Source organism: Hoplias malabaricus, chromosome 1, assembly GCF_029633855.1.
Source record: "Hoplias malabaricus isolate fHopMal1 chromosome 1, fHopMal1.hap1, whole genome shotgun sequence".
NCBI classification, from domain to species: domain Eukaryota; kingdom Metazoa; phylum Chordata; class Actinopteri; order Characiformes; family Erythrinidae; genus Hoplias; species Hoplias malabaricus.
In genome coordinates this window covers 66,438,892-66,460,183 of record NC_089800.1, presented here as the reverse complement: position 1 = coordinate 66,460,183, position 21,292 = coordinate 66,438,892, and the positions used below count along the sequence as shown (strand labels likewise).

Below are 21,292 nucleotides of genomic sequence, written 5' to 3'. Positions count from 1 at the left end.
GATGGATGGATTGTAAATGTGTTATTGTAGACATTGTGGCTTCACTGTACAGAGATGAAGAGCAATAATATGTCATGCTTAAAGAGTTGGTCAACTCATTTTTCAATAAGCCTACCTGGAATCATTGGGCGCAAGGTGGGAATACACCCTGGAGGGGGCGCCAGTCCCTCACAAGGCTAAAGCTAAACATGACATTTTAAATTCCAAACAGACAAACAAAGTCACAACCAGAAGCAGCAATCTTAGCTTAACCAGTGTTATGGCATTTACACAGAGCAATCATTAGATTAGGAACACCAACCTTGTATCTACACTCATTATCCATTTTATCAGCTCCACAGACCACACAGGAGCACTTTGTAGTTCTACAATTACAGACTGTAGTCCACCTGTTCCTCTGCATAGTTTCTAATCCCTAATGTACCCTGTTCTTCAGTGTTTAGGACCCCTACAGGACCACCACAGAGCAGGTATGATTTGGGTGTTGGGTAATTCTCAGTGCCACTGACACTGACATGGTTGTGGTGTGTTAGTGTGTGCTGTGCTGGAGTGGATCAGACACCACAGTGCTGTTGGAGTTTTAAACTGTGTCCACTCACTGTCCACTCTGTTAGACACACCTACCTCATTGGTCCACCTTGTAGATGTAAAGTCAGAGGCAGTAGCTCATCTGATGCTGCACAGATTGCGTTGGTCGTCCTCTAGTCCTACATCAGTGAACACAAGACTCTGTTGACTGGATATTTTTGGTGTGTGGACTATCCTCAGTACAGAGACAGTGACACTGAGGGCTTTAAAACTGTAGCACCACTGCTGTGTCTGATCCAGTCCTACCAACACAACACACTAACACACCACAACCATGTGAGTGCTACTGCAGTGCTAAGAATGATCCACCACTCACATCATACCTGTTCTGTGGTGGTCCTGTAAGAGTCTGGACCATTGAAGAAAACAGTGACTGCAGTCTGTAATTGCAGAACTACAGAGTGCTCCTGTATGGTCAGTGGAGCTGATAAAATGGTCAGTGAGAGCAGATGCTACCTAGTAGGTAGGTATTTCTAGTTAAATGACTAGTCTGTGTAAATTTAATATTAGCTGTATGGGTTGTACTGTGAACATGACAGAATTTAATACATGTTGTATGGATGGATGCAAATGAGTTGTGTTGTTTTCTATGTGCATTCTACTTTTTAGTGCAAATTAAAGTGCATAAATCTATGTGAAAATACAGTAAGAACAGCCTTCATCTGAAACCCAAATAACAGTTTCAGCCTGAGAAAATCATACTGACACTAACTACTGCTAAAAATGAGTTTCTAACTAATAAACATATTGCAACAAACACTGTAGAGTCTGTGAACTCTGCATTCACACAAGACTGGACATAGACATTTTATAGTTGTAGTTTTTTGCAAATAGCAAAATGTGTGTGTTACCATCCAGAAGGAGGACTGTATAGGCTTTGGTGTGTAAATGCAGTTAAAGGTGAACTGTATTGTTAAGTGTAGTCATATGTTGTGCAGGTAACTGATACTAAACACTCCGGATCATTGACCTTCAAGGGGAACTTCATCCACAGCGCACACTACTGGCGATGACTTGATTATTTGGAATGAAAAGTGTGATTTCTGTCTTTCTCCAGCAGGAAGTGATGTAGGGCAGACAGTAGCCTTGGTTTTAGGACAGGGAAGAATAGATAAAACAGTAGAATAAAAGGCAGTCAGCGGTAGAATCCGTGAGCTCTGCATTCACACCGTACTGGACGTTGACTGTGTATATGTGTGTATTTAAATGTTAATTTTTAGCCAGTGACGTGACTGTTTCCAACTGGAAGGAGAACTGTATTAACAGCGCCGACTACTGGCCGTGATTTGTAGCTTTATCATTTAAAGTGTAGTGTTGTTTTGACACCAAGAGGAGGTGCTACAGTGCCCAGTTCAATAGAAGGAAACAAACACATACAATGTTGAAGACATCAGTCCATTAACGTTTAAATGAGTGACGTTCCTTCATCTCGTGATACAGACAGACACATATATATATGTGAAATCTGTTTTTAGAGTATTTCTGTGATGTATAGGAATCTCTGATTCTGAATGATATTTAATGTGGTGATTTTAAAGCTTATAAACTACCCAAGAGAAACAGTGTATTTTGAGATTAGTATAGAATGAATCGACGTTACAATTGTAGTGACTTGAGAACTAAAGCAAGGACATTTCGGGTCGTGTGTATCTCTGTGCAGCTAAAAGTAAAGCAGTTCAAAGTAAAATGCGGTAAAGAGCGGGAATAGCAGCGCCTTGCTGTGAGAATGAAAGAGAGAAAGGGGAGAGCCGCAGGTGTTTGGTGTTGAATTAGGGGAAAAGGCGAAGTGTGTGTAGTGTGTGAAGAGCGCAGTGAAAAGACTAGGTTGCGCTGTATTGCCCAGGCTACACTGCAGTGTCTATTCACAGGCGCGATCCCACTACTGATCGGCACGGGGGCTTTGACCTGCTCCGTTTCCGGCCTGGGCCGGTTCACCCCTCCTTAGGCGACCTGGTGGTCCCGAGCTCCCTCGGGAGCGCCATATCGATACCGAACTTAGTGCGGACACCCGATCGGCATAGTCCACTGCAGCCCAGAACCCCTGAGCTCACGCGCTCCGCCAGCCTCAGCCTCCCAGACACATGGATTACAGGCGCGCGCCACTGCGCCCGGCGAGAGCAGAGCGGAGCTGTAGAGCTTTTAACCATGAGATACAGGGTCCGTCTCAACACCGCCACCTGGTGGACACAGAATGCACCCACAATACACCGTTTATTTCATCGCGTCTCCAGTTCTTACCGTCTCGTTCTTTTTTCTGTATTTTTCTGTATTTTTCCCTCTTCGTCTTTACCTTCAGTTTTTTGTTTATTTTTTCATTATTTTGTTTTTGTAGCTATTTCTTTTCCAAATTAATTTCTTCCTAGTACTTTTTTATTTTTCCTCGTCTGACTTTCTATTTTTATTCTCTAAGTTTATTTTCTTAATTCCTCCATTTTGTTTTTTGTCTGAAATGTTTTTTTTTTTCTATTCGGTTAGGTTTAGGGTTTTAATAATTAGCTGTAGAGCTTTTAACCATGAGATACAGAGGCCGTCTCAACACCGTCATCTGCTGGACACGGGGTATTTTAGATGGGATCTCATATGGTTTAATTTTCCCTACAAAGTGCACTAGAAAGGGCACCGAACTGCAGCCTCACTGTAGGCAAAGGAAGCTTTAAACTGGACAAACACACGTTGTATACCCTACACAGAGAAATAGGAACGGTCTATGGGATAGTTTGACTTCTTAGGCCCTAGGTCAGCACGCTGACAGGCATGTTCTAGAGGGCTACAAAGTTATTAAGAAAATGATTATTGATTAGCAATATCCATCAATGAGCACCTTTAATGTCACTGTCCAGGGCTGTGTCAATGTCTTTTCATTTGAACCTCGAGGCGTTCCATAGTGAGCCTGATCACGTGACACAAAATGCAAATACGTCCCAAATGGCTCCTTGCTCACTTCCCAGGCCCTTAAATAGGGCTCGAAATTACACAATACGTAATAGGGCACTACACGCTAGAAGAAGAGGCGTGCTGGATTGGGACGTGGTCAGGCGCCCTCTCTCACGTTGCTCCCAAAAGGGCGTCAGTGAATAGTTTTCGTTATTTGACGTGTTTGAGGTTGACATGCCGCTGCGGAGGTGAAGATGGCCGACGTGTCAGAGAGGACGCTGCAGGTCGCTATCGTAGTCTCGTTCGCCGCGGGTTTCCTCGCGGGTTGGCAAGCCAACAGGATGAGGAGAAGGTTTCTGGACTGGAGGAAAAAACGGCTGCAGGACAAACTGGCGGAGACGCAGAAGAAGCTGGACTTGGCGTGACCACAGTGGGTCAGTTAGAGAATCACTAGACACCGTGGCTCACCTAAATACACACGAGTGAATATTAATACCTATTTAAATTCTCCAGGTATATGCAAATCCAGTTGCAGTGACAGTTCTTGTCTAATTTCTTATTTTATTTACCTCCCACTCTGGTATTTGATTAAATACTTAAAACTCATCTATTTTCATGAGAATTGTGTATTTAGGAATGTATTATTCCTAACGTCTTAAATGACCGGGCTATAACTCAATACTATTGCGTTTATATTGTGAAGGCGAGGATCTATGAATATGTAATTAGCTCCAAAGCTCCACCCCGCAGGCTGATGGGATTTATTCTATAGGGTTTTGATGTAAAAAAAAAAAACCCATACAGGTTTTTCAAATTCATCTTCATCTTGAAGTTGACTGCTTATTTCACTCATGATATGTTGTAGCATATCATCGCTGTCCGATTAAAAACATCTCCCAAAATAGTAACTTTACAGGAGAAGGGGGGGGACCTTAAATTTCAAAGGATGTCAATGTACAAAAGATAATATTTTCCAAGTAATTTTGTAGCATTTCTATTGGTTCATTCACCATGAAATTCTTACACAATTTGAAGGGGTGCTGCTGTGTTCAGTTGATGTAGTAAACAAAAATTGACAAAAATCGAAATGCATGTTTTTAATTGGGCAGCAACGATATTTAAAAAAAAGAATTGTATACAAAACAATACAAAAAAATTAATAAATTTTTACCAAAGGAGTCTTTTAAGATAATTTTAACTACTAAAGAAACAGCTTAACTTCTATCGTTATACTCATATAGTGCCTTTCTAGACAGCCAAGGATGCTTTACAATCCACACTGCTCAGAACACTCAGAACACTCCATCCACACACACACTGGCAAGAAGCGGCAGCCCAACGCGCACAGCGTACTCTCGATCAGGAACGACCGTCCACCTGGAGGACTGCATCGGGCACTAGGATTTCACCCAGAATAGAGTGCAATCCATATCTGGGCACACACACATTCATTCACACACCAGGACAGTTATTAGAGAAGCCAATTCACCTACCCTCCATGTTTCTTTTGCACTGTGGGAGGACTCTGGAGACCCTGGAAGGTCTTGATGCTTGCTCTTACAAACTTGATGCTTGCTGTACCACATATCAATGGTTCTACTACAAAAGCTTGGGGAAACTTAACCAAATGGATTAGGAATTAGTTTCATATTCTCACTCGCCAGTCTTCTGTCCTTCATTTCAGGCCTCCAGAAGCTGACCCTGTTCTTGGTCCTGCAGAGGTCTCTGACACTCGACGCTGAAGAAGAGCCACCTTCAGATACAGTCCTCTGTTCCCTCATGAAAAATCTGAACACTAAACAGGCACTGGTGTGATGCAATGCAGTTCTCAGAAATATTACTTTTTTATTTGGGGATAAATGTTTAAGTAAGAAATCTGTTTTGTAAAAAGTAATTTGTTTTAAGCCATATTTTTCTGTCCATATATTTGTAACATCATGTTGGAATTAAAAAATATTTTGCTTATCAAAATCATTAGCATTTTATTCACTTGGGGAGGAGCTGAACTAATGAGGTCTTATTGTATTTCTAGGGGAGATGACCATCACTTTCTGTGAATTAGCAAATTAATTTAGGGGATCTGGAACTTGTTTGTTTTAGTCTGCCTAATCAGACAACGTTGTTTGTATGTATGTATTTTTACACTTATATAGCGCCTTTCTAGACACCCAAGGACGCTTTACAATCCACACTGCTCAGAACATTCGATCCACACACACACTGGTGAGAAGCGGCAGCCAAACGCGCACAGCGTACTCTCGACCAGGAACATCCATCCACCTGGAGGACTGCGTCGGGCACTGGGGTTTCACCCAGGACAGAGCGCCAATCCATATCTAGGCTCACACACATTCATTTACATACACACTCATTCATTCACACACCAGGACAGTTATTAGAGAAGCCAATTCACCTACCCTCCATGGTTTTTTTGGACTGTGGGAGGAAACCCACGCAGACACGGGGAGAACATGGAAACTCCACCCAGATGGGACCTGAACCCAAGATCCCAGCGCTGGGAGGCGAATGTGCTAACCACTAAGCCACCGTGCCGCCCTTGTCCGTTGGGTAAAATTAGTTCCAATTTTGTTCTGTATTAGAATTATCCTGCCTCGTCTCAGCTCTTGACCTGCTTCTACTGTGTGAGTGTGCAAAGATGAGGTTAAACAGAGCAAAACAAACACAACTACTGGCTAAATATGGAGAAAATCGGAGGGGATAATAAAGAGAATCGAGTGAAAATGGCTAAGAAATAGAACTTCTGCTTGCTCATCTTTCCTAGGCTCTGAACTGAGCTGTGGCTTATTGGTTCTTCTGAACAGGGCTGTTTGGACAGGTTGAATTGTGCTATTGTTTGATCCTTGTGGTATGTCACGTGTTTCATTAAGATTCCAATGAAATATGAAAACAGAACTCTGTGAAATGAGCAACAGTTGATGGAAAGTGTTCCTAATAATAGTCACTGGTAACATGTGGAAAAGGGCTTTAACATGCCACCTTTTAAATTTAAGCGTATCATTAATTTCATTCTGTCCTTTCATGGAGGTGACCAACCTTGGAAAGTGAGGCTACATGTTTGGGAGAGCTGAATTGCTGCTCAGACTACTTTAAACATTATTTTACACTTAATGGACCTTCCTGTAGCAGCTAGATCACCATGCCCACCTTCCTGCAAAGGTTACATTGTACAGTTTCTGCTGTCCCTAATAGCAAGGAGACAGTGGACCACTGTTGACCCACTGAGGGCAAAGCTAGAGGTCCACTAGTGTTTTGCACAGTGTTTTCTGGGTGGACCACTGGTGATTAAAAAGAATATTAGACAAAATGCCACATTTGAGCACTTTTCCATTCACAGTCCAATTTACATTTTTCCCCTTCATTAGGTTCTTTTGTTATCCTTTATAAATAAGATTACTAAATAATTTTAATCCAGCACAGTGTCAACATTTTTATCATTTAATCATTTTATATCAGGATTATACTCATTATTATATCTCTCATAGTTGTTGGTAATATTTGTATTAGTTAGAAAAAAAGTCTCTGTTGGAGGAGATTAAAAATGAGTTATATCCTGTACAGGACAGTAATCTGAGTGGTCCGATGGTGGACCAGCTGTGGTCTACAGTGGACCGATATATGCTCGCTGTCTGGGGTGCTGAGCTCAGAGAAGCAACAACAAATGTTCTGTTCTCCCTGTTACTGGTCAATAAAGCGTCACAGCTATTTTGAAGGTTTTAATTTACGGTAGAAATATTATATAGCGTTCCTTTAAAGTACATGAATTCACTTGGGACATCTATTCAACCCTTTTACTCCGAAGAATCAGTTCAAAAGAGCCGATTCGTACATAAGTCAATCATCACTATTAGCAACGGACAGCAGCGTCCTCCCACGACTCTGGAGCAGGCCTCATTTCTGAGGATTTTAACATTTTCTTATCACTAATCTGTTGATTATGGATATAAATATTGCCGAAGTGTTGTGAGGATGTCACCCCGAAAAAAAGGACCTCTGCAAACGTTGCAGAAGGAAACGGACGATATTAAAAAAAGGGTTTGTATCGAGTCAGATCTCCATAGACCGAGTTTGGTGCCAAATCGTGTATCCCGGCGAATACTGCACCCCTGCTTCGTGTCTGTTTGAACGCGAGGATATATATGTATGGATATATTTGTACGCTTTCGTGTAGGATCTCGTGATGTTTGTGGACGCATTTAATAGTGACATTTAGCTAGCACACTATTACATTTTGCATTAGCTAACTTGCTAAGGCTAATTTAAAGACACATTAGACTGCTAACAATATATAAGTACCGTGTTTTAGTATAAACATTTAAATTAAGAATCGTCATAAAATCAGATAAACTGACGATTCAACCCAAGTGAAATTTTACATTGTTTGCCTAAATACGACTTAGCACTACTTAGCGAATCAGGACGGTCTTAAGTCAGGCAGCCACAAGAGCTACCAAAAAGACTGCCTACATTATGTGCCGGGGCTCAGGATATGGCAAAACACTAACGTCGGCTAGTTTGTCTGAACTTGTCACGGTTCTGTGTTTGGTGAAGAATAACATGAAGATATTCCCATGCTTCAGTATCTAAATGCTGAAATGTCAGATATTTCACGATGTTTTTAAAAGCATGGATAACTCAGGAATGTTAACTCAAGTGCAAGTGCAGAGGAGTCATTATTATCACCAGACTGGAGACCACCAAACTAGGAGAAAGGATTCATACAAATAAAACAATATTTAAAAAAAAGTTAATTATCGTGCAGTGTTCTCCTCCTCTGTCTCCTTAATATCCCACTCTATTACTTTTCATAATAGACACCAAACTGGCTTAACTCGTTATGGTCCGATACTATTGCTGTTGGTGAATTCAGTAGTCTATTCTTGTGTTGTAGGTGGATGCTTTGTTGCGGGATGTGAATCAACTGGATGAATCAAAAAGAACACAGACATTACAGAAGTGTTTAGATCTGCAAAACACAGTGACAGAGACACTGAAGAAGCTCAAGAAATTAACAAAGGTAATATCTCTTTATATTATCTTGGTAATAACTTAGAGGAATCAAACTCATTGTGATGCACCGCTGACCTGTAATAGAGCGAACAGAGCCTCTGTCAATGCTACTCTGGGCTCAGCAGTACAGAAACTGCACTGTTTATTTTGGAGGAGGGAAGGAAACAACTCCAACTCACTCCCATTGCTTGGACAAACGTACACATTTCCAAGTTGAATTCCATCGTAATGACACCTCTTGTATGAGTGAATTTTATTTTTGCCCATTTGCAACTTTGTGTGGTGCTAGTTCTGTTCTGTTGGTGGACTTTAATGGAAATGCTCAACAAATTTTTAGCCTTTCGCTCGAGGCTGGTCAAATGTTCTGTAGAGACACTTGGATAGAACATTGGATAATCTGTGCAGTGAAGGACAGGTGATCAAAAGGCAGCTTTCCTAGAGCTGCAATCATATCACCATCTCCTTTGCCACTTAATCCATTTCATGGTTGCGGTTGCAATCATATGCCTTGCATTATCCATGCGATAACATTCTCTTGAATGTTCCACTGCATTGCTGCATCCATGACAGTGCACAATTCAGAGTAGACCCTTTCTTCTGTTTTCAAAATAAACATTCTAGTATACACAAACCAGTAACCAGAAAAGATGAGGCGACAGCTTCCCCCTCTTTTCTCTCATACACAAACAGAATTAGTTTACTGTTATTTGCCTGGATTGTAAAGTTGGCTTAAACAGACATAACCCACACTCCCATTTTCTCTGTGTTTCTTATTTTTTTCACTTAGGCAGATGAGTCAGCACCAATAGGGAACTATGACCAGCGTAAAAGGGAAGAAGAAGAGCGTCTCAGGACTTTACAAGACAGACTGAAAAGTCTCACTCTTCAACTCCAGCCTCAGGACAAGTATACATTTTTGTTACTTACTATGTGACCTATAAGTCTATGGACACCTGCTCATCCAACATTTATTCTGACATGAAGTGTATTATTAAGTACTTTGTGCAACTTTACTGCATTTACTGCTTCTACACCCCTGGTAAGGCATTTTAAGGATTTGACTGGGATCAGACACAAGAATTAGGTTAGAAGTTAGGTACTGATGTTGGATGATTAGTTCTGGATCACAAACATCACTGCAACACTTACTAAAGGTTTTGGACCGAGCTCCATCATAGCAGTGCTCCACTGCCCAATGCAGGGCATGATTCATATGTGTTTATTCAATTAACACATTTCCAATGTATTATTTTCACATACAAAATCACTAAACCTTGTCAGTTAATCACAACTGGTCAAACCTTTATGCGTGAATATATATCATGCATAACATCAACATATTTACTGCTTAAATAGTTGGTTTTAAAATAAGGTGCTTAGCCTTAAACCATTTGCACAGTGCTGTTTCTCATTGTGTTCCCAGGGATGCAGGGCCCAGCTCGATGAAACCAGAGGAGGACAAGGGAGAAGAAGACACCGAAGAAGAGGACGAAAGCCAAGAGGATGAAGATGTTGCAGAGGGCGATGATGATGATGCTGATGACGATCAGAACAAAGATGAAGATAAAGCTGATTATAGAGAGAAAGTGATATCTGTGACTCAGAAGGGAACTGAAGCTTATGTGGCTCTCAGTACTTACATGGGAGAAGAGGAAGGAGACCTTACTATACAGGTAAACCTAGGTGCAGGGATGTAACCGCTGCACCACTCAAACTTGTGTATCACTCCTATTATTTACTATTTTAATACTTCAATCAGTCGATCAGTCTATCTATCACTGTGCTTTACTGTGTACTGACTGAACTCAGTATGTTTGGTGTCACTGCAGAAAGGGGCTGTTCTGAGAATCCTCCAGAAGAATGGGGATGGATGGTGGCTCGCCCAAGACGCAAATGGAAACAAGGGCTTGGTGCCTAGGAACTACCTCAAGGTTGGTTCCTCTACACACACACACACACACAAACACATATATTACAAAGGTGCTTCAAATAATGAGACTAAATTCATATATGATACCTCTAGGAACAGTTTTTCATTATGTCTTTCAAAGTTCCCAATGATTATAATTTTCATAATGTGTTCATCTAGCACGTTTTGTTTTCTTAGATCATTTCCTCACATGAACAAGAGCAGGAAAGTGAGGATGAGAGTGATGAAGGGCATGAGGATGAAAATGAGACCTCTGAAGGCCAACTAAGGTGAGTAATGTGTGTCCACCAGAGGGCGGAAAAATACAGAGTTTGCCTTCACGAAGGCATAATGTTATCCTATTTTGTGTACACACCGTATTTGGTCTGTTTTACCACAGAATGAGCAAGCCCCAAACTCTGGATATATAACAATAAGTGAGAAAGAATAAAAGATGATGTAGCAATAATATCATTCTCTAGCCTAACTGACTGTCATTTTTCCATCTAGTGTTGCATCCAATTGGGATTCCGTTCAAAAAGCCATTACTGAGGTACAGTATTAATCAGTATGTAAACAGTATGTATCACTCACAGCTGAAGACACAGTAACCTACTTGGAAGATGAGTCAGAGTGCCAGAACTCATCCTACATCTGTTCCTGGCCTTGCAAAGGTTTTGTGGATGATTATTATCAAATCCACTCAGAAATGTTCTAACCTCTGGTATAAAGCCTTCCCAGAGTAGAGGGGGACAAACACCCTGTAAACTCCCTTCATTTTAGGAAAAAAATCATTGTTTGAACATTTTTCCAGAAGCATGAGCGCATATAGTGTATTTAACAGCAATTTACATATTTGCTCTATACTGTAGTGTAAGAGAGAGGTATACAATTTATCATTAAAATATGCCTTGTCATTATGCAAACAGCCAACTAATCATTGCAAGGAGGAACATTTGGATTGATGATTTTTAAAAAATGAATAACAGTTTAAATTGTAATCAAGACGTCTGTATTATTCTTGTGTTCACGCTCTTACTGTTTTATCTGTAGATTGATGCGACAGATGTGCTGTCTGCAATGGGAGCCATTCCTCCAAGCTTTAGACCCTCCACTCTGTCCAAGCTTCTAGAGGAAGGTCAGTACTGATTATAGGCCCCTGTAATAATAGTCACAGGGGCCAGATAGCAGTGATTATACATATAGACATCTACCTACACCAAAAAAAGGCAAGGGCAGTAACATCTGGTGAAGGTCAGTTGACTATCAACAGCATTAGTGTCATATTTTTCAATCATGGGATTGATTTGTGAAAGTGTATCTTAGTATTTTAACTGACGTAAAAAAAAAAGTGCAAAAGTCAGAAATGTTTTCTTTTTAATTCTCTTCGCAATGACACACAATCTCACTGATCAGTCAAAGACGGCCATCATGTTCCCCTGAGTCTGATGGTATAACCTTACTACTTTCAATGAAAATTATAAAACTGACTAAAGTGAAATGACAAAATGAAAAATGTTTTATAGCCAGTTTTCTATTTCCAGATTAATGCTCAGACAGTCACAAACTGAACTTATAATAATTACATTGACATTTAGGTGTAGTTCTTGGTTTAAAGATCAATTAATGTACAATAAGCATGGAATCTGTTATATTCAAGTTTTAATAGATATTCAACAAGGTATTAGTAAAAGTCAAAATGAGCACCCACAAAATTTCTGAAGGTGGATCTCAACAAAGTAATACAGATAATGACTTATGATGTATATTGAAAATATTAATAGTATTTGAAATTCCTATTTTTCTAACAAAAGTGGTATTTTGTATCTGTATATCCCAATTTTGTCAATGTATATGATCAAAATTCAGATTCAATCTTAGCTTCTTAATACTTATTGATTGTGCACCTTTAGTAGATATTACATGGAAGTGGTTTGTGTGCTGTATGCTTGTGGCAGCTGACTGGGCAGTTTGAATCTCACGTTGACCATAACAGCAAGCTGGCACCACCATCTGTAGAAAAAACAGATTTAGACAAAGATAAAGACTAAACACAGCAAACAAATAGAGCAGATAGAGCACCTTTAGATCTTACCGCCAATGATAAAATATAATCAAGTAATTTGTGTTCATTATTTTTACATATAGCTCACTGACTTAACTTTCAAACAGCCTCACATTTGCGTTTAGAAGTGATTGATCTTTTATGTATATAAGTATATTGCTGCCATGCATGATAAAAAATGACAAGATATTATGTTGTAATTATGAGATAAACATCTTGTTTTTATGAAATAATATTTCATTATTATCAATACTGTTCCAACACAAGAGCCACTGAGGCGTGGTTTCACTGGATCATGCAGCAGAGATTGTTACTGTGGAACTCCACTGATTCAACTGTGTATATTTTGATGTCCATTTTTTATGTCTTAAGATGTGTGGCCTTGTTTTTCTGTAAAGTCACCGTGCCTCTGTAACTCATTGATATTAAGCGCCCAGAGCAGGTCGTTTGAGCGCTGTGAGCACTTGCTCCAAGCGACATGTTGGTTTCACCAACTCACAACATGCCTCAGTGCTCAAAAGAACACTGAATCTTTACAGTAGAAAGCTGTTACTGACACATTATACTCACTAAATAGCTCTTCTTGCACAAAGCAAATGTGTGTGACCATGAGCTCAATTGGTGTTCAGCAGCCTAGACTTATGGAACTCTGGTTTACAAGCAAAGAGGCAGAATTTTCTTATTATACCAATCAGCTGGAAGAAAATAGTGATTACTTTAATAACTGGTAATAATTAAACCATGTTAAACCCAATTAATATTTCAAAGAGCCAAACCTCTAATCATCCAATGGAGGGAGACATTTTTTAGTGTAAAGCACAAAAATCAAAATGAAATTTTCTAGAAACCTAGATTACCTAGGTTATACGTATATCATTTTTTATTTACACAGTTCAACAGAATTACAGCAAAAACCAAGCACAGCCCAAACTAAGCACAAACTCTGGTTTTCTGTTTAGAAGCGGTAATATGAAGCAGAGAAGTAGAGAGCTGTAGAAATCTGTACTTTCTACTTGCTATGTATGTTGGCAGCCCTCTCTGCCTGCATCCTGTACACAAACCTAGCGATTCATCCTGAGACTAAATGCCACTATTTACAGTTTTGTGGGGATGTGCACACATTCACTGCGTCATTTGTGGTAAATGTCAACAGAGGTTTGGGTTAATGTATTGTGTCATAGGTCACAGTTCATCGTCGTGTGACTCACTCAAATAGTCCCACGTGTGATTCAAAATGCACATTCTAGGAGTAGTAATATATAACTTAGGAGTAGGTATAAATAACTTGAAATAACTTGTGTAGGAGAACAGTAACAGTGTTTGTTTTTTTTAAATAAATTTTTATAATTTAATTTGATTATTAATATAACCATAGTCATTAGAATCAACTAAAGGGATTAGTCTCTCAGATGCACTTTATCTTGATGTCAGTAACGTTTGGCTTTAGTTCATGGTACAATCTAAAAAAAAAAATCCCACTAGCTTTTAAAATAAGTGAAGCCAGGCTCTCCCTATTATTTTTTCCTTCTCTAAATATAAGGCATCCCTGACAACAGACTATACATTACAGATTCAGCAGATATGCATCATGTTAAAACAGTGTATTAAACACTCTGATTCCAGAAAATTCATTTAAACCTTTTTGTGTGGATTGTGCAGGAACTTCATACAAAGCCAGTCATTACATACAGCCCAAACTCAGCCAATCAGAGCTCTGTTTTAAAGACCTCCAGCTAGACCCAGACACTGGCAAGGTACCCAAATACAAGATATTTTAACATACACACACAAATGCAAACACACACACACACACATATTCCTGTTGCTCTTTACTGTGTATAAGTTGTGTGAGCAATCAAGCCAAAGTGACTGTACACATTCTCAAAGTTCACTGATTTACATTGTGTGTGTGTGTAGGTTCGCGCTCGCTCATCTCGAGTGTGTTTAATCCTGACTCTTTGGAGCTGTAGAATGATTCCATCTCCAGGGGTAGGGCTCCATGTTCTTAGCCGACACATCCGTCTGTGCGCTTTTAATGGAACTGAGGTGATACAAAAATACACACACAAACACAAATATACAAAAGAATATACACCTGTAGAAATAAGACAATTAGTTTTTTATTATGGGGTTCTCAATGCCTTGCTGTCTGTATGTCATAGAGTGGAAGAGAAGATTAAAGTTTAACTGCATATTTGTTTATGAACTTTGAATTAATTTTCATCAGTGATATGTTTAAATATATATTAAAATATATGTTAAAATTCATTTTAATTATTTGCTTTGAAACATTCCTATGGACAATAGTTTTGTGGTCTCTCCTCATTGAAATTTGACATATGAGTGGAAGTAACTCCATGAAAGTGTTACCAAGATGGCCACTGAATGGACAGACTTTTCTATGTTTAGGGCTTTGATTATTAGATAAACACAATCTAAAAGTTTAGCTAGCTAATCGGCCATTTGAAACAAATTCCTGAGCTTCTAGAGCTTGCCCAACTGTTAATTTACAAACCCAGATCTACAAATTAAATAATAATTAAGTGATCAAACACAACACATTTTAATAAAATAGACTACCATTTGATTATGCAAACTGTTGCCTAACAGTTTCATCAGGTATTGTGACACAGTGTATGTTTCTGACTTCCTCATACTTGTGCAAATGCCATATTTTAAAAGAACGTTCACACTCCAGCCACTAGATTTTATGACTGGACCCATTCAGCATTGATGTTTAAACCTAGATTGCTTAACCGCATTGTTCTTATCACAATGTGTACATAGATATGCTTGAATAGTTTCACCTATAGTTTTATTAAATCTATTTTCTCTTTCTCAGGTTTTAAGTAATATACACACTGTGCGAGCAACTTATAATCCAAGCAGCCCAAAAACCTGGAGCTTCTCCCCAAGGGTAAGAAACCTGCGCTCATTGGAACATAAAGTAATGGAGAATTACAAAAACAAACAAAAAAAACCCCTAAAAACTTGGAAAAATATGTTCATTAATATAATTGTTTGTCAGAACATTTAGCTCATAAAAATGTGTATTCCTATTTGACACAGTACTGCTAGGGCCCTAATACACACCAAGACACACATTCACTGATATACAACTGATACACTGAGTACAAACACTATATATATTCAATATTTTTTACAATATATCTGTACAGAAAAGGTTTAAGTGATATCTGTGTGTGTGTCTTTGTTCAGATGAGCAGTTTGTTACCCTGTCTATTGGATGGAGATTGTTTTTTCCGGTGTGATTCAAGCTCTTCGGATCTGGGGATTCTGTTCGAGCTGGGCATCACCTACATCAGAAATGTACTCATTAGTAGCTTCAAAGTTACAGAAATGTATTTCTAAAGGCTTTTAACACACCTCTCATGAACATTTCACCCATCCATATTCCTTCAGTTTGTTTGGAGTCCTCTCTGAGTCCTGTAATTCAATTACAGCTTTTAAATGGCATCTTTAGTTTAGCACTAATGTTACAAGGCTGCCATACACTAGACCTATTCCAACAGCATCTAGGTCTTCAATGTGGGTTTTCAGACTTTATGTGAACTATAAAAACGAACACAATTTCACTGTCTAGTTGAATTGCGGTCAGCCATTTTAGACAACAGGTGCTGTGCTGAATTTCTACACCGACTACATTTTGTCTGAGAATATTCATTCATGAAATTCATTATTTCATTTCTTGTCTGTTTCTAAAAATATATGTTCAGTTAGAAACATTTTAAATTAAAGAAACATCAGTCAAAATCAGAATCACATATATATGGCATACGTGAATAGAAGCCGGATTGTCACACAACACCTGCAGTTGCATAATGTATATGATTATCAGAACCTGCGATTATCAGAATGAATCAAGTAGCATTAAGACCAAAAGTAAACTCTGAACTTCAGGAACAGGGTTGGGCACACTTTGTGCAGACTTCAGTAAATCTGAAACCCTCTGAAGGCCTGATATCTGCACTGATACTGTGTTGCGTATTAGTCCACAGGAGAGAGAGGTGATCTGAGCTGTGGATGGGACTTTCTCAAACTTTTTGATGAAAATGGAGCTCTTATACCTTTAAGGTACATCTTCCTGTAGCATCTAGCTGGAAGTGGCACACACAATAAATACAACTCTGAAATACACGTCTTATGCTTCTGAGTATGTGTGTGTGTTTATGTGTTTTTTTTTTTTTTTTTTTTTTTTTTTAGAACACAAGAACTCATTGTGCATGGAGGGACTCCATATGAGGCTGAGGCTAATATAGACACCACATCTTCTAAAAGAGGTAATACTTAAAACTTTGTGGGTGATATCACAAAAACATAACAACACAATATATATGCTGTGCATTAAGATATTGAGGAAACATAATAATTAGGGTTCTCTATATATAATACTGCACTAATTAGCAATCCCATGGAATTGCTCAGATGGATATACACCCTTTAAGCAAAAGGTTGTGGAAACCTGTTCACAAAACAGACTCGGTAGGTGTTCTCATGAATCACATAATTGTTCACCTTTTAAAAAGCAAAATCACTTAAAAAAAAAAAAAAAAAGTAATTTTATCCCATTGATGACCTCAAGAAATTCACAACAAACATGTGATGTCATGATGTCGACCTCTATAGTGCAAATGCAGATTCACCTACACATGATTATAAAGATTAATAAATGTTCAGGTATAAAATGATGCAATAAAAATGATATGATATTTATACACATTTTCAATATTTCTATATACATAAGTTACGGCATTGATCACTGACTGACTGTCATTACAGGGCGCTGCCATCGGTTCACTTCACTCAGTTTTAAAGTTAGTTTTAAAATATTAATACTGACAAAGACAAGAGGTTGTTGATTCCTGGTGATGTAATGTTGCTTTCACTTATTGGCAGTTTATTGGTGGCTTTTTTATTGTTCATATCAATATCGGCATTGACCGAAATTAAGAAATATATTGTGATATAAAGTTTGGCCATGTTGCCCAGCTCATTTACAACTCTGTTTTAGGCACAAGCACTGGTGTGCTTCATCATATGCTGAAGTCCAGGAAGTTACCCAAACTCATTGTCAAGCTCAAATCCCCAAACACTCATTCAAGGGAACAGCTCAGGTATGCAGACAACATACAATTCATTACGGCCCTTTTCTCTTCTGTCTAGTATCTTGCCATTCCACTGCTAAACTAAAACTAGCTTCCTCTGTCCAAAAAAAAAAAGTCTTAAAAAGGGAACATTTTCTCTAAGTTCTTGCAACGGATAAAGTGCTTAAATCATAGATGAAAGAGGGAATTGAATGAATAAAACACTAGAGAGATTAAATTCTGTTAGAGTTGAAAGACACAGAACTATATCTTTAACATATAATACAGTAGTCAAAATCTGTTTAAACGTGGTGCATTTCATTTTTAAATAACCTATTAATATTAATATATTGCATATTCTTGTCCTTTCAGCTTGCTCCCTGATACTATGCTTGGCTGCCTGTCCACAGTTTCCATTTTGGCTCTGTACAGACAGTTGCTTGCAGATGCTCTGCTGCTGGATCGGGTCACGATGCAGAACGCAGGTACACCAGCACAGTTTCTTAAGCCTGGTTCTAGAATACCATCATATTAGATATTTTGATGCTTTCTGTGCTTCTGTCAGACAACACAAACTTTCCTGGTTTAAATTAGTAATTAGTAAGAGCAGATGAGTACAAAACTATGTAAAGCAGCATATTACTTTCTGACTGGTTCTACCTGGTTGCCCCATGTTGACATTTAGATCTAATCTGCAGTGCAGTTCTAGCTACATTCCCTGAGGTTCTAGATCAATCTGATCTAATGGATGCATTCAAGGTAATGTTTCCCATATGAAAACGCATGAAAATAATCAGTTCTGTAAAACTGATAATGTCATTGTTGAGTGTCCAAGCTGTTCTGTGATTTTCCAGAAATCATGGGTGGAGTCTGAAAACAACCTGAGGAGGTCTGAGAAGGTGTGTGTGATGCTGCAGTTTGTAGATGTATCAAAAGGAATATTTAAAGTTCACAAGTTCAAAAAGTAGTAGATTGTACCCCAAAGCAGGGTAGCTTGGGAAAACACAGAGCCCTGGAGCAATATATACACTTTCCCATTGTAATTTCTCTCCTGAAGGAAAGATGGGGTTCAATCTGATCTTGACATTTTTACTGACTGTAGTTAATTCTGTAGCCTGATAATTTCATAATTTAATTCGGTTCATTGCATTCCTTTTAATTATTGCTCAGAGTACCTTTTTAATATAGTTTATTTAATGTTTTGTAATTATATAACAGTGATTTATCCCTTTTGTATGTCATAAATTTAAAATATGTGTGTTTCCAGAAGGACGTGACAGCACGGAAGAAGCTGTTCGAGAGTGTTTTTATGAGCAGTGTTTTCCCTCTGCTGTACTCAGCTGAGATGTCTGTGCCTCTTTGGGCCGATGAGAACGCAGAGACCCAGCGAGCCCGTCTTATTTACAGCTCTACCCACACGATCACCATGGAATCCATGTTGGCCCCCAATCACAAACACAAAGCCTTCGATATCTCTCAGGTCACCTATGACCTCTTGACCTTGGCCTGGCACTGACCAGTCACTACAGAATTCAGTTACATACACTTACCCATCAGCAGTAAACACTGTGCTAAATGACCCACAGGCCTCTGACTTTTTTTATTACTTGACAAGCTGTTTTTTTGCCAGTGGTTGTTTTTAAAAAGATGTTTCCAAAGTTTTCTCTTTCACCTCTTTCAGTTCTATATTATAAAAATGGACAAAAGATGTTCCTAATAATGGTCTGATATGCGCTCTAATTACTTAGCAACATTAGCCTTGCATTGCTAGTACAAAACTAAAGATCCTCAGATGCCATACAGCCTCACTGCTTAAATAAAAATGTGGGTACATGGAATATATTTTTTGCAGAGTTATCATTTTAAAGGTTGTTTTATCAGGGCATCAATCAATGTCATTGCCGTTAATATACTGGTACTGTTTGTCAAGTGACTTAAGTGGAGAAAAGCACAGTGTAAGACTAAAATACACATGAGGGTGTGTGACAAGAACACACACTTCCTTTTAGTTAGAAAAGCACTGATGTGAAGGAGAAATGGGACTGCTTAAATAACAGACTATTTTTAACTCCCATCCCAGTGCCACACCTACATCTCCTCCTCCTCCATTCATTCCTCCTCTTTCACACACGCATACACTTAGATTTTTTTTCCACACATTCCATTCTCATAGAGCAGCGCATAAACCTTGCATTATATCACACAAACCTCACCTAAATATCCCAAGGAGTGGCAATAATTTGTGATGCGTTTGGCCCTGTATGAATCCAAATCGCCAAAGCTGGAAGAATAACATGAGGACACCCACACACACCCTCATGTATACTTATAGAATGAATCACTTTGGAAATGTAGAGGTTTAGCTTTTGCTTTTGTCATCAAACGCAATTAAGGATTGCCCAATGGAGCTTTGGACAACCTGCTCCTGTGTAACTGCACCTTGCGAACATTATGTCTCAGTGTGTGCAGTCTTGACTGGTTACGATCCCCAGTGACTAATACACCTGCTCATCTAACGTTTCTCACCTGGATACAAGAGGATTAACTGAGGGTTTGTCCCGTTCTCTTCCCAAACGTATTGGATGGACCTGTATCACTCCAGAGGACATAGAGCCACTGCTCCAGTCGCCAGTCCAGAGGATTATCAGACTCATGTGCAGCTGCTCCAGAGCACCTAATATTTTAGTACTTTTTTTTTTTTTTTTTTTTTTTTTAGAGATTATACAAATAATGTGTGTTTGTGCACAGTGGGTGCACCTTAAGCCCTGGGCGTGCTAACACTAACTGCCAGACAATGGCAGGTGGCCTCGTATTTGCTTTTGGACTGACCATGAAAAAGCTATTGTTATTTTTTGCTTTTTTTTTTTTTTTTTTTTTAAAGCAGGGCAGATGGTGAATAAATGGAGAATATACGAAGAAATTTCTTTTGCCCTTTTGCATCAGATCTAAATAGGTTCAAATGAGCATGATCTTAATCTTATGGTAGTACTCTGGTACTACAGGACCAGAAACCACCCTTCATTTAATTCCCAGTCATTTCTGCCAACAAGATGTCAGAAGTTGTATACTTAACAGAAACTTACTGTAAAGCCTCAAAATCTAAGTTACGGTGTTTTTTTTTTTTCCTTTTCCTGTGAAGTTACTTTCTCTGTGTCTATGTGGGTTTCCTCCTAGTGCTTCGGTTTCCTCCCTTGGTCCAAAACATACATTTGTAGATGGACTGGCACCTCTCCAGGGTGTGTTCCTGCCTTGCGCACAGTGATTCTTGATGGGCTTCGGACCCACTGCGACCCTGAACTTGGATAATGATTACAGGCAAGGATTATAGGCAAGACTCATGAGGGGAACCCATCCTTCACTGTTCGACAACAGAGATAAAAAATAAAAAAAGCAGCAAAAAGAAGTGATGGGGACAAGGAATTTATTTGTAATGTGAAGGTAAAAGTTTTGTGACACCAAGTCATGTACACAGAATAAAATAGATAAAGGTGTATTTGGCTTGTAAGTGGATTAACTAGGAGTTTGTCTATAAATTAAATTTGTGAAATAACAGGATTATTAAAGGTTTTATTCTGTCTGGGCTTCTGTGTTTTAAAATGCTGAGACACACTCCAACGTAGAGAGAAAGGGGTTGCGTATGAGATAAACATATCCCTTTTCCTTTCACATCTGTTTATATAAGTGCGGTGCTGCAAAGCAAGACACTGTCCCCAAAATTGTGAG

General features: G+C 38.9%; 2 protein-coding genes across 3 annotated transcripts; both read left to right on the top strand.

Moving 5' to 3' along the window:
- The first annotated feature begins 3,564 nt into the window (after positions 1–3,564).
- LOC136667940 (mitoregulin-like) lies at positions 3,565–5,409 on the top strand. Its single transcript, XM_066645126.1, has 2 exons — positions 3,565–3,896; positions 5,147–5,409. The coding sequence occupies exon 1, from the start codon at positions 3,717–3,719 to the stop codon at positions 3,885–3,887; it is 171 nt and encodes a 56-aa protein (XP_066501223.1). The 5' UTR covers positions 3,565–3,716; the 3' UTR covers positions 3,888–3,896; positions 5,147–5,409.
- Positions 5,410–7,300: 1,891 nt separating this feature from the next.
- nphp1 (nephronophthisis 1) lies at positions 7,301–20,273 on the top strand. 2 transcript variants are annotated; one of them, XM_066671190.1, is made up of 19 exons: positions 7,302–7,515; positions 8,372–8,497; positions 9,278–9,396; positions 9,914–10,163; positions 10,320–10,421; positions 10,598–10,689; positions 10,910–10,952; positions 11,453–11,537; positions 14,124–14,218; positions 14,382–14,510; positions 15,307–15,381; positions 15,684–15,794; positions 16,477–16,559; positions 16,689–16,765; positions 17,497–17,599; positions 17,942–18,054; positions 18,255–18,328; positions 18,424–18,468; positions 18,837–20,273. In XM_066671190.1, the coding sequence occupies exons 1-19, from the start codon at positions 7,450–7,452 to the stop codon at positions 19,083–19,085; spliced, it is 2,037 nt and encodes a 678-aa protein (XP_066527287.1). In that variant the 5' UTR covers positions 7,302–7,449; the 3' UTR covers positions 19,086–20,273. The 2 variants fall into 2 exon arrangements, with proteins under 2 accessions (XP_066527295.1, XP_066527287.1); XM_066671198.1 differs by lacking the exons at positions 18,424–18,468; positions 18,837–20,273 and having other exon boundaries at positions 7,301–7,515; positions 18,268–18,328.
- Positions 20,274–21,292: the final 1,019 nt, after the last annotated feature.

Bases quoted from the DNA above. Each gene is read 5' to 3' on its own strand.
- nphp1 (XM_066671190.1), top strand. From the start codon at position 7,450: ATGTCACCCCGAAAAAAAGGACCTCTGCAAACGTTGCAGAAGGAAACG. The intron at 9,397-9,913 runs GTATACATTTTT...TTGTGTTCCCAG, and splicing joins CAACTCCAGCCTCAGGACAA to GGATGCAGGGCCCAGCTCGA. The intron at 18,055-18,254 runs GTACACCAGCAC...GTTGACATTTAG, and splicing joins GGTCACGATGCAGAACGCAG to ATCTAATCTGCAGTGCAGTT.
- LOC136667940 (XM_066645126.1), top strand. From the start codon at position 3,717: ATGGCCGACGTGTCAGAGAGGACGCTGCAGGTCGCTATCGTAGTCTCG.